The sequence below is a fragment of the Mustela erminea genome, chromosome 5, assembly GCF_009829155.1.
Source record: "Mustela erminea isolate mMusErm1 chromosome 5, mMusErm1.Pri, whole genome shotgun sequence".
Classification (NCBI taxonomy): domain Eukaryota; kingdom Metazoa; phylum Chordata; class Mammalia; order Carnivora; family Mustelidae; genus Mustela; species Mustela erminea.
This window is the reverse complement of record NC_045618.1, coordinates 38,929,044-38,941,984: the sequence shown is the minus strand read 5'-3', so window position 1 is coordinate 38,941,984 and position 12,941 is coordinate 38,929,044. Positions and strand designations below refer to the sequence as shown.

Below are 12,941 nucleotides of genomic sequence, written 5' to 3'. Positions count from 1 at the left end.
ATGGAAAAAAGACAGTCTCTTCAATAAATGGTATTGGGAAAACAGCTACATGCAGAAAAATGAAATTGGACCATTTCCTCACACCACACACGAAAATAGACTCAAAATGAATGAAGGACCTCAATGTGAGAAAGAAATCCATCAAAATCCTTGAGGAGAACACAGGCAGCAACCTCTTCTACCTCAGTCGCAGCAACTTCTTCCTAGGAACAACACCAAAGGCAAGGGAAGAAAGGGCAAAAATGAACTATTGGGACTTCATCAAGATCAAACGCTTTTGCACAGCAAAGGAAACAGTTAACAAAACCAAAAGACAACTGACAGAATGGGAGAAGATATTTGCAAATGACATATCAGATAAAGGGGCTAGTATCCAAAATCTATAAAGAGCTTAGCAAACTCAACACCCAAAGAACAAATAATGCAATCAAGAAATGGGTAGAGGACATGAACAGACATTTCTGCAAAGAAGACATCCAGATGGCCAACAGACAGATGAAAAAATGCTCCACATCACTCAGCATCAGGGAAATACAAATCAAAACCACAATGAGATACCACCTCACACCAGCCTGAACAAGTCAGGAAACGACAGATGCTGGCGAGGATGCGAAGAAAGGGGACCCCTCCTACACTGTTGGTGGGAATGCAAGCTGGTGCAGCCACTCTGGAAAACAGCATGGAGATTGTTCAAAAAGTTGAAAATAGAGCTAACCTATGATCCAGCAATTGTGCTACTGGGTATTTACCCTAAAAATACAAATGTAATGATCCGAAGGGGTACATGCACCAGAATGTTTATAGCAGCAATGTCCACAAAAGTCAAACTATAGAAAGAACCTAGATGTCCATCAACAGATGAATGGATAAAGAAGATGCGGTATTTATATACAATGGAATACTATGCAGCCACCAAAAGAAATGAAATCTTGCCATTTGCGATGACATGGATGGAACTAGAGGGTATTATGCTTAGCGAAATAAGTCAATTGGAGAAAGACAACTATTGTATGATCTCCTTGATATAAAGAAGTGTAGATGCAATAGGGGATGGGGGAGCTTAGGGGGATAGGAAAAGAATAAATGAAACAAGATGGGATTGGGAAGGAGACAAACCAAAAGAGACTCTTAATGTCGTAAAACAAACTGAGGGTGGCTGGGGGAAGGGGTGTAGGGAGAGGGAGTGGAGTTATGGACACTGGGGAGGGTATGTGCTATGTTGAGTGTTGTGAAGTGTGTAAACCTGGCGATTCACAGACCTGTACCCTTGGGGCTAATAATACATTATATGTTTATTAAAAAAAAAAAAAACATTTAAAAACTGTAAAAAAAATTTTTTTTTATCTTAAAAAATACTGAGAACTTGGGGCGCCTGGGTGGCTCAGAGGTTTGAGCCTCTGCCTTCGGCTCGGGTCATGATCTCAGGGTCTTGGGATCGAGCTCAGCAGGGAGCGTGCTTCCTCCTATCTCTCTGCCTGCCTCTCTGCCTACTTGTGATCTCTGTCAAGTAAATAAATAAAACCTTTAAAAAAGAAAAAAAAATACTGAGAACCTGAAGGAGCTTTGTTTGTGTGGAACATATTCAGTGATATTTACATTAGAAAGCAAACCTGAGAAATTAAAAACACAAGAACTCAGAGCAAAAACATTATCATATATCATGTAGCATTTGCATACTCCAGAGTACAGTTAGGAAAGAACAAGACTGAAATGGCAAAGAATGTTTTAGTTGTATGAGAATAGTTTTAACCTAGCAAACATCCTAAAGGGTCGCAGAGACACAGAGAGGCCCTTGGAACATACTACATAAATTGCTGGAATAGACTATTCACTATATTTTTAAATAAATTATGAATCCTGATTAACTAGTACTGTCAGAATCTGGAAACCCTACTTGAAGACTATTTATAACAGAGACCTCATTTCACAGAAAGGAAAAAAGATTCAGGGAAGTCAAGGGGCATTCCTAACATCACACAGCTGGTTCGTGGCAGTTTATCTATTTATTTATTTATTTATTTATTTATTTATTTATTTAAAAGATTTTATTTATTTGGGATAGAGAAAATGAGAGAGAAAGCGAGAAAGAGCATGGGGGCAGGGAGGGTCAGAGAGAGAAGCAGGCTCCCCACTAAACCGGGAGAACAGTGCGGGACACGATCCTGGAACTCCAGATCAGGTCCCGAGCCCAAGGCAGTAGTCCAACCAATTGAGCCACCCTGGCCCCCCTGGTGGCAGTTATTTAATCTTACTATATTAAAGAACAGATTTTGTCTTTTGATTATAAAATATCAATAGACAATTATTTGGGGACAGTTGGTAGTAAGGAAAGCAATTACATAATAATAAGCAGGTATCAAAATTCCAGGGCTTTCTGAAATATCCCCTGTACTTTCAGTCTTGTTCAGAAAAAGCTGTTGTGCAGGCTTTGTTTCTCCATTCACTCATGTATGTTGCTCCTAGGGTTTCTACTTTCAAGGCAAATCCATGGCTCTTATCAGATCATTTCCATTTCCATTAGCACTTCCAGACAGGATAGAGTAACAGTAACCAGATTAACCCTCACACTTGAAACAATAAAAAACCAAATAGCAGTTTTGAGACATCAGACTTGGACAGCACAGAGTACTGATCCCTGAAGAGTGGGGAAACAAAGTGAATCCAAGGATTGCTGATGACTACTAGGGAAGAAGGATGTATCTCCACCTAGAGCTCTATACCAGAGAAAAGTAAAGAATATTTCAGACACAGAGAAGATGAAAAACCTCATCAGCACCAGAGAAGCACAATGAGAGTGTTAAAAGAAGTTCTTTAATCACAAGAAAAATAATACCAGCTAGGAATACGAACCTACACAAAGGACTAAAGCATGTTTCCTGATCATAATGGAATTAAATTAAGTATCAATAAAAAAGTTTCATTACAGAATCCCCAAATATTTCAAAATCAAACAGTACACACTTCTCAGTAAGTATTCAGGGAAGAAATCAATAGGAAAATTGTAAAATATTTGGAACTGAAAGAAATGAAAACTCAACATAGTAAAAACTGTAGGATGCAGGCAACAGCATGATCAGAGGAAAAGTTACAGCAATAAAGTGCCTGTTAGAAGAGATAAAAGGTCTCAAATAAATGAGCTCAATTATACCTTAAGAAACTAGAAAACAAGGTGCCTGGGTGGCTCATAAGGTTAAGTGTCTGCCTTTGGCTAAGGTCATGATCTCCAGGTCCTGGGACAGAGCCCTAAATTGGGCTCCTGCCTGGCTCAGCAGGAAGTCTGCTTTTCCCTCTCCCTCTACCCCTGGCTTGTGTGCTCTCTCTGTCTCTCTTTCAAATGAATAAATAAAATCTTAAAAAAAAAAAAAAAAGGAAAAAAACAAACAAACTAGAAAACAGGGGCACTGAGTGGTTCAGTCAGTTAAGCATCTACCTTCAGTTCAGGTCATGATCCCAGGATCCTGGGATGGAGTCCTGCATCAGACTTTATGCTCGGCAGGGAATCTGCTTCTCTCTCTTTCTCTACCCCTCTCTCCTCTCCTTATGCTCGCTCTCTATCTCTCTCTCAAATAAATAAAATCTTAAAAAAAAAAAAAGAAACTAGAAAACAAAGAACAAATTAAATTCAAAATAAGAGTTACAGAAGTCAAACATACCGAAAACAGAAAAACAACAGAGAAAACCAGTGAAACCAAAAACCAGTTCTTTGCGAACATCAGTCAAATGATAAGCCTTTAGCCATAAAAAAAAAAAAAAAAAAAAAAAAAAAAGAAACAATTCATTGATAGTATCAGGAATGAGGTAGGGACTGTAACTAAAGATTCTACAAATACTGTGCCAGGTAGACTCTAAGATAGCCCTCAGTGATCTCTGGTATTCATACCCCCTATATAAACCATTCCCCCGGAGTGTGAGCTGGCCTAGTAATTTGCTTCTAACCAAAATAGTATGGCAAAAGTGTATGATGTCATTTCTGTGATTAGGATCCATAATATTGTGCCTTCAATCTGGCTAAGCAGACCTCCTTACTTGCTGGCTTTGATGAAGTAAGCTGCCACAATGGAAAGGCCTGGCTAGCAAGATAATGAAGAATGCATTTTCCTGCCAATAGCTACAGGGAACTGTGGCCTTCAGTTCAACAAATAAAGGAACTGAATCCTGACAAACAAATAAGAATTTGGAAGCAGATTGTTCTCCAAAGGTCTTACAGATGGAACTCTGGTTCTGACCAGTATCTTGCTTAAAACCTTGTAAGAGACCCTGAAGCAGAGGACCAAACTACGCTATGCCCAATCCTCATGAATAGAAACTGAGAGACAATATATGTGTATTATTTTCAGACAGACACTACATTTGCGGTACTTTGTTGATTATTTCAAAAGATAATTAACACAAATATTTAAAAGATAACAAATGCTACAAACTTTATGCCAATAAATTCAACTTAGATAAAATGGACAAATGGACATATTTCTTAAAATATACGAACTAGGGGCACCTGGGTGGCTCAGTGAATTAAAGCCTCTGCCTTCAGCTCAGGTCATGATCTCAGGGTCCTGGGATGGAGCCCCACATTGGGCTCTCTGCTCAGTGGGGAGCCTGCTTCCCCCTAACCCCCGCCTGCCTCTCTGCCTACTTGTGAGCTCTGTCAAATAAATAAATAAAATCTTAAAAAAATATATATGAACTAATAAAGCTCACTCAAGAAGTAACTTGAGAGTAGTCCTTTATCTATTCACAAATTTGAAATTGTAATTAAAAATCATCCCCAGAAAAAACTCCAGGTTCACGTATCTTAACTGATAAATTCTACCAAACATTTAAAGAGGAAATAAGAATAAATGAAACAAGATGGGATTGGGAGGGAGACAAACCATAGGTGACTTTTAATCTCACAAAACAAACTGAGGGTTGCTGGGGGGAGGGGGTTTGGGAGAAGGGGGTGGGATTGTGGACATTGGGGAGGGTGTGTGCTTTGGTGAGTGCTGTGAAGTGTGTAAACCTGGTGATTCACAGACCTGTACCCCTGGGGATAGAGTATTATGCCTCCATCAGAAAGGATGAATACCCAACTTTTGTAGCAACATGGACGGGACTGGAAGAGATTATGCTGAGTGAAATAAGTCAAGCAGAGAGAGTCAATTATCATATGGTTTCACTTATTTGTGGAGCATAACAAATAGCATGGAGGACATGGGGACTTAGAGTGGAGAAGGGAGTTGGGGGAAATTGGAAGCGGAGGAGAACCATGAGAGACTATGGACTCTGAAAAACAATCTGAGGGTTTTGAAGGGACGGGGGGTGGGTGGTTGGGGTACCAGGTGGTGGGTATTATAGAGGGCACGGATTGCATGGAGCACGGGGTGTGGTGCAAAAATAATGAATACTGTTATGCTGGAAATAAAAAAAAAAAAAAAAAAAAAAAGAAGTTAAAGAATAAACCTCTCAACTCATTCTTCGAACCCCATATTAGCATGACACCAAATTCTGACACAGTACCAGAAAAAAAAATCCTACAGATCAGTATTACTCAAATATAAAAATTCTTAACATCTTAACAATAATTCAGTAATACATAAAAAGGACAGTATATAATAACCCAGTGCCATTTATCTCAGGAATGCAAAGTTGGTTTAAAATTTAAAATAGTAATCAATTCCTAGAGTAACACACTAAAAAATTTTATTACCATTTCAATAAATGTGGAAAAAAATTTCATAAAATCCAAAGTCCATTTTCGATAAATACTCTCAAAAAATTAGGTATAGAAGGGATTGACCTCAGACTAATAAATAACATCAAGGAAACTTATAACATCATGCTTAATGGTGAAATGCAGTTTTCCCAACTTCAAGGACAAGGTAAAGTTAACCATTCTTATCACTACTATTCAATACTGTAGAAGATATCATAAGCAACTCAATAAGAAGAGAAAAAATCCTGATTGGAAAAGAAAAAGTTACTCTCATTCACGGATGACATACTATCCAAATAGAAAACCTTCCAGCATGTACAAAAGAGCTACCACAACTAGTGAGTTTAGCAAGGGGCAGGATACAAGATCCATATACAAAAATGTATTGTAGTCACATTTATAAGACATGAACACCCAGAAACTGAAATAAAAAATTTATACTAGAATCAAAAATTATGAAAGAGATAAACTAAGTAGAAGATATACAAGATCTGATCAGTAAAACTACAAAACATTACTAAAAGAAATTAAAGAACTGAATAGAGATATACCACATTCATGGATTAGAAAACTCCACATTGTTATCAATTCCCCTTAAAATGATCTATAAATTCAACACAATCCCAACCAAAACCTCATAATTATAGAAACAGGGGACACCTTAGTGGCTCAGTTGGTTAAATGTCTAAATTCAGCTCACTTCAAGATCTTGAGGTCTTGAGATGAGCCCCACATCAGGCTCTGTGCTCACCAGGGAGTCCGCTTGTCCCTTTCTCTCTGCTCCTCCCACTCTCCTGCTCCTGCTCATGCTCTCTTTCTCAAATAAATAAAATGTTTAAAAACTGATATGCGGGTTTAAAATTTTTCAAATTATATGCAAAGTCCCTAGAATTTGCAGAACAATTTTGAAACATAATAACAATGTTGGAGAACTTACACTGCCTGACATGAAGATTATTTTATTATTAATTTGTTTTTTAAAGATTTATTCATTCACTTGGTGGGGGGGCAGAGAGAGAAGGAGGGAAAATCCCAAGCAGGAACCCTCCTCCCCACTGCCAAGTATGGAGTCTGACATTGTACTTGATCCCACCATCCCAAGGATTATGACCTGAGCCAAAACCAAGAGTCAGTTGCCCAACTGACTGAGCCAACTAGGCACCCCTGAAGATTTATTTTAAAGGTACAGTAATCAAGATGCTATGGTATTGGTGTAAAGACTTTGAAAAATCAGTAGAACAAAAGAGAGTTCAGAAATTGACCCTCACATACATGGTCAATTGATTTTTAGCAGAGAAAACAAGAGAATTCAACAGGGAAGATAATCTTATTCAATAAATGATGGTAACAAAACTGGAGAGCTTTATTTTTAAAAAAATCAAATTTAACCCTTAATTTACACCTTTTACAAAAATGAACTCACAATGGATCACATATCTAAATTAATGATTAAATGTATCTCATCTAATGTACTATTTCTTGAGACTAATACTAGTAATCAAACTCAATTCATAAGTAATGCAGAAGGATTCCATGGTGGGGAAAAAACTGTGATAAGTGTATTCTATTCCTTTCTTAAGGAATTATAATTTACAATACTTTATTAAAAACTGATAAATCCAACAAAGGAGTCTAATTTTGTTTAACTCATTACATAAATATATTGGACTATGAGCTCTCTATTTACACGTTACTTATTAATATCTTATTAAGCACAGTTTGAAAAACCATGATCTTGATGAAAATTTTTGTTTTACATGTTATGAACTAATGTCCAGCATAAGTAACATTTGATCAAACTCACTTGTCTAAAGGAAGAAGTCTCCGGGTTTGAGTCCTTTGTTCTTTGTATTATAAAACAGACTACCATTTTCGACTGATATGCCCTAGAGGTTTCATAACCAAACTCTGCTTCAATTTCTGTGCTTCTACTCTCCCTGGGTCATCATTATCATAACTTTTATCACCATATAGTATAATAAACTGTTTTTCCCATGAGAACGAACACTCATTTGCCCAGACAGTATGGACTCATCATTTTGTTTTGTTTACCTATTCCAGAGACCAGAAAATTATGGAATCTCAATAAATGCTGCATGAATGAAAGAACTGAGCAAAAAAAGCATTCCATGTGAACAGCCTACAAAGAGTACAAGCCCAAGAGAAGACTGCAGAACTCCAAATTGTGAAGAAAGATTCTGAGTAAAAAGTGATCTAAGAGAGTAAGGTAAAGTTAATGGGAAATCAAGAATAATATTTAAAGAGCAAGAACTCAGAAAACTATAAACTCAATGAGATGTAATGGTATCACCAATACAGAGCAGATAATTGCCTACAGGACAGATGATACTTTCTTGCTAACCACTAAGTAACTTCTTATATTAAACACCAAAGATCTGCTCCATGCAAAAAGTAGCACATTATAATATAAAACCACATGAAAGTAATTATTCCATTTGACAGCACAAAGGTTTAAGTATCAGCGCAATGCATTGAAAAACACTCCAAGCTTGTTATTTGCAAAATAAAAATGTTAGAATATATGACAAAAGTACATCACAAAAGGAATTAAAATTAATCTCTCATGCTAAGCCTTTGACATACACAAGCTCATTTAGGTCTCATAACTACCTTGTGGGGTAGATACCCCTTCAAACAAATTTGAGGAACTGAAGTTTATACATCCTATTGTAAGAACATAGATTACCAAGAATCTATATTCATAAAAATCCGGGCTGCCCAATTTTTTCCAAATAATCTCTAAATCCCCAAATCTATAATGCAATAAACTTTTCCAATAGTTTCAATTTTGTGAACAATTCACTTTTCTTGACCTACAGAACCTCTTGTTGGTCATTTAAAAACTGCAGCAGGTCCCTCATCTTGTTCAGTACATACTCCAGGAATAGTGACCTCGCTAAGGAGCCTCTCAGACTTGTGTAATTCCTATGAAGCTTTGTATCAAAATGGATCTGTAATTTTTCATGACACTGAATGTAAGAGGAGGAACACTTACAGACTACTAATAAATTCCAGATATTGTGCTTTCTAAAACTTCTTGTGTTAATTCTCACACACTCATTACAAGATAAATCTCTTTGCCGATGAGAAATCTGAGGCTCAGAATTAAGCATCTTATCTTTTCCAAGGTCAGATATAGTGGTGAACCAGGAAGGAAACTCACCTAATTGATTCTAGAACTTATATTTTTTAAGTATAAAATGTAAATAATATTTTTCTAAGAAATAATGACAGTACCATCATCTTAAAACTTGCAGAATATCTGTCTTTAAAGTCCTGAACAGGAGAAATAACAACTGTTTCCGGGTTTCTTGTATACTTTGGCAAGTTATATGGTAGAAGGGAAGACTAACTTAAGAGCCCAACTGCCTGGCTACTAGTCTTGGATGTTTAATATCTGTTAAGTTATTCACCTTCTCTGAACCTCAATTTCCTCACCTCTAAAATGGACAGGATTTTTAAAATGGCTTCTTGGTAGCTGGTGTGAAGCTTAAAATAGGGAACATGTGAAAGGTTTTAAATGATATTGTAACAAATGATAGTTATGATTACTGCTTTTAACAAAAAATAGGCTAAGTGGACCTAGAAAGATATCCAGCCCAAATCTACCTTCCATTCTGTTCTTATGGATAAGAAATATGTGAATCTATAGAAAATTTAAAAAGCTGCCAGAAATAAGACCTCAACAATTACAAAAAGGGACATAGGAGATATTCAAAGAGTAGTAAGTTTTGACTTTCATCTGTTAATTAATTTATTTTTTTAAAAGATTTTATTTATTTATTTGACAGACAGAGCTCACAAGTAGGCAGAGAAGCAGGCAGAGAGAGAGGAGGGAACAGACTCCCCACTGAGCAGAGAGCCCGATGTGGGGCTTGATCCCAGGACCCTGGGATCATGACCTGAGCCAAAGGCAGAGGCTTTAACTCACTGAGCCACCCAGGTGCCCCTCATCTGTTAATTTAAAGACTAAATAGGGAGGGAAAAATGAAACAAGACATAACCAGAGAGGGACAAACTGAGGGTTGCTGGAGGGGAGGTGAGTGGGAAGGATGGGGTGTCTGGGTGATGGGCACTGGGGAGGGTATGTGCTATCGTGAGTGTTGTGAATTGTGTAAGACTGATGAATCACAGACCTGTACTCCTGAAACAAATAATACATTATACGTTAATTGAAAGAAAATTTTAGACTAAATAATGGTAAGATTTTAAAGTAAGAACTGTAAAGATCAGTCCTGATAAAGATGTTATATGACAGGCATGCAAAGTTAGGTAAAACAGTGAGGTGACAAACCGACATAAAGGCTGGTTGCAAAAGCTATGTGACAGTATCTGATTGCATACTATCCCTGGAAGAACAGGTAAATGAAAAAAATAGGTCTGCCTAGATCTTAAAACGGAAAAGTAGACAACCTGATAGCTGTGTGATTTCTTTCATTTTAAATATATGATAGCAAGAGATTTAAAGGAGCTTACATCATCCTAACCCAATATTTTCCTTATCTAAGAACTAAGATTACAAGTTATAGGCAGGTGTTGTTTTGAATAGAAAGAGTAACACACAACATTTTCCCTCATGGGTTTATTTAAACCTAACTTTAAAATGCACCCTTTTCTCATCCATAGTTTTTTTTCACATTCAGAACATTCAGAAGGAGCAGTTACATAACAAAACAGAGATTAATGGGAACATAGATGCAATATATAGAAAACACTTACTTTAATTCTCTGTCCCTCCTGTCTTGCTTTGCTATTTAACTGCTTCATCTCGTGTTTTGTACCTGAGATCAAGAGGCATAAAATACTATTTCAAAATTTGTGTGTCCTTTCTAATTATTGCATTTGAACTTGTAGTAGCTATAAAACCTACACCGTTTCCCCTTTGAAAATAAAAACAATAGCAAACAATAAACAACTAGAGAAAATATCTACTCTAAAGAAGAGAAAGTAGCACTAAACTTTATTACCCATCAATGCTATCAATGGAGGACAATGAGTAAAAATTTATTTTTTTATTCACACAACTGGATTTTCCTATTTATAAGGGAAACTATTATAACCAATCTGGTAGTTGCATCACACAACTGCAGCTACCTTGTCAAACCTGAATAAAACACGGGAATTTAATTCAGGAGTCATCATTCTGTGGGAAGAGTGAATATATACAATTTTATATCTTCCTCAGTTGCCAATGTGCCAGTTTTGGTTTTTTTTTTTTTCCTTTGAGACACCACTCCTCTTTCCATTATTTTGTGGTCTTGATCCTATCATCCTAATCTGTCTCATTTCATCGCAAGTAGGCCTATGTAGTAGTATTTTACCAGATCATCCTATTTCTTGTCACTCTTTTACTTTGGATCCATCCCTCATTCCACAATATATTGATCTTCACAAAATCCTTTGTGTCATTCCCTCCCTAAAAATTTATTTTAACTTGCCAAAGGACAGACTATGTTTCTTGAACAGGGTTACGTGCCTTATCACATTATATGCGTATATAGCAAAATCATTTACTCTTTACTGAATTTCGTGATTTTGAGGGCTCTGTACTTGTGGTCTCATCATTCCACACTTCCAAAAGCTGTCTTCCTTTTAATCTTATTCATACAAATACTGTTTGTCCTACAATGATCTACTCAAACACTTCCTCTTCACTCTTTCCCAATCACCAAAAGTAATCTCTTTATCTCCTATAACCAATGAAATTAATTTGATAATTAACTACTTGTTGCCAAACAATTATAGCTTCTTCACTGCTGCCTTAAGAGTTAAAGTTTTATAATTTATTTAACTCTTTAGGCAACAATGACTTGTATTTCTAACCATTATTTCCTGAACTCTAAGATATACTTTGTTCTCTATTAATGATGGAGAAATTGAGTGCCTCTATAAATCTCATCATCTTAAAACTGGGGCACCAAAGTAAGCTCATGTTCCTTAAAAAGCAGAATGAGAACATTACCATCCTTATTTACAAAGGTAGCTCTCAGACCACTGTGCTATACTGGGAGAAGGAAATTACAGGTTCTCTCTATCCCTAGATATTCCTAGGCCTCTATGGTCAAATGTAAATGAAATACTCATCAGTCTCTCCAGTATACTCTGGCCAGTATAACCAGTATAACCCTTCTTAGGGTCAGAAGAACCTCTGTGTATTATGTATAAATAGCACACAGATGAGGCTCTATTATCTCATCTCCAACTTGCTATCCACCCAACTATAGAATGGCTGTTTGCAAGCTCAGCCACATGAATGAAAAGATACTGAATGCCTGCTAAGAAGGAAGAGAATGCTAGGCAGAATTAAAGGTCACTTTAGCTACATCAGGCAGAAATGGTCTAGGAGCAGCTAGAGAGGTAATATTTAACTCATTCACAATACCTTATAGACTCAGTTTAGTTTCCATAGAATCTGAAAGCCAGGTGTCCATTCTAGTTGAATTTTTACTTATTTTTGTTTCCCTTATCCAAAGGAAGTAGTACCCAATCTATGGCTTTGAGTATGAATCTTAGAAGGCTAGAGCAACTCCTGAATCTCTGTACTCTCATATTTATTTTCTACCTGACTTGGGTCTATCAGGCTGCCATCCATGCATATTCCTGATAAACAGCCAAAGAAATGACCACTGCTGGTGCTTTTTAAACAAGATGAACACTCACCCTGCTACCACACTGTACAGGTAGCAGAAAGTCAGAGTATATATTAAAACAAAAGACCTCAAAACATACCTACTATTTATTTCTTGATTAAAAGTCTGAAATTATTTTGTGCTGAGTCATAGACAGCCGCCAAACGTTTTTTAAAGCCAACTCATCACCACATAACTGGTTTTCCCCTTCTCCACTAATAGGCTTGAGTCTGGAACTTTGCTAAGGTAGTTACTATTAGTACCCACCTCCCTTCAATCAATGAAAAAAGGAAAAGGAAAAAAAAAATTTGAGGCAAAGAGAAAAAATTTGCTTAGAGTCATATAGCTAGGAAACAGTGCCAGAAATAGAACCCACACAACTTGATTTCAATGTTCAAGCTCTTAAATCCTATGCTTGTCTGCCTCATGATATACTATACAGGCTAGCAAACTTTTTTTTCTTTAAATCATATCATGTCCCATGTCCTCTTCTGAAATATCAAAGACAGATCCTCTTTTTTCTTCAGCTTTCTCTTCTCCTTTTCCATTCCTTCCGTATGTGGCAAAAAATTTAAGACACTTCTTCTTTGGCTTGGGAA

General features: G+C 36.7%; 1 protein-coding gene across 5 annotated transcripts in view; it reads right to left on the bottom strand.

Moving 5' to 3' along the window:
- The window catches only part of TCF12 (transcription factor 12), a 385,779-nt gene that overhangs the window by 204,456 nt on the left and 168,382 nt on the right, over window positions 1-12,941 (bottom strand). The window contains exon 2 of one of the 5 annotated variants that reach the window (XM_032341449.1): window positions 10,433-10,494. The exons of the other annotated variants lie outside the window; for them this stretch is intronic. Coding sequence (XP_032197340.1) covers window positions 10,433-10,480 — 48 coding nt within the window. The 5' untranslated portion in view covers window positions 10,481-10,494. The remainder of the gene's footprint in view (window positions 1-10,432; window positions 10,495-12,941) is intronic. 5 annotated transcript variants of the gene reach the window in all.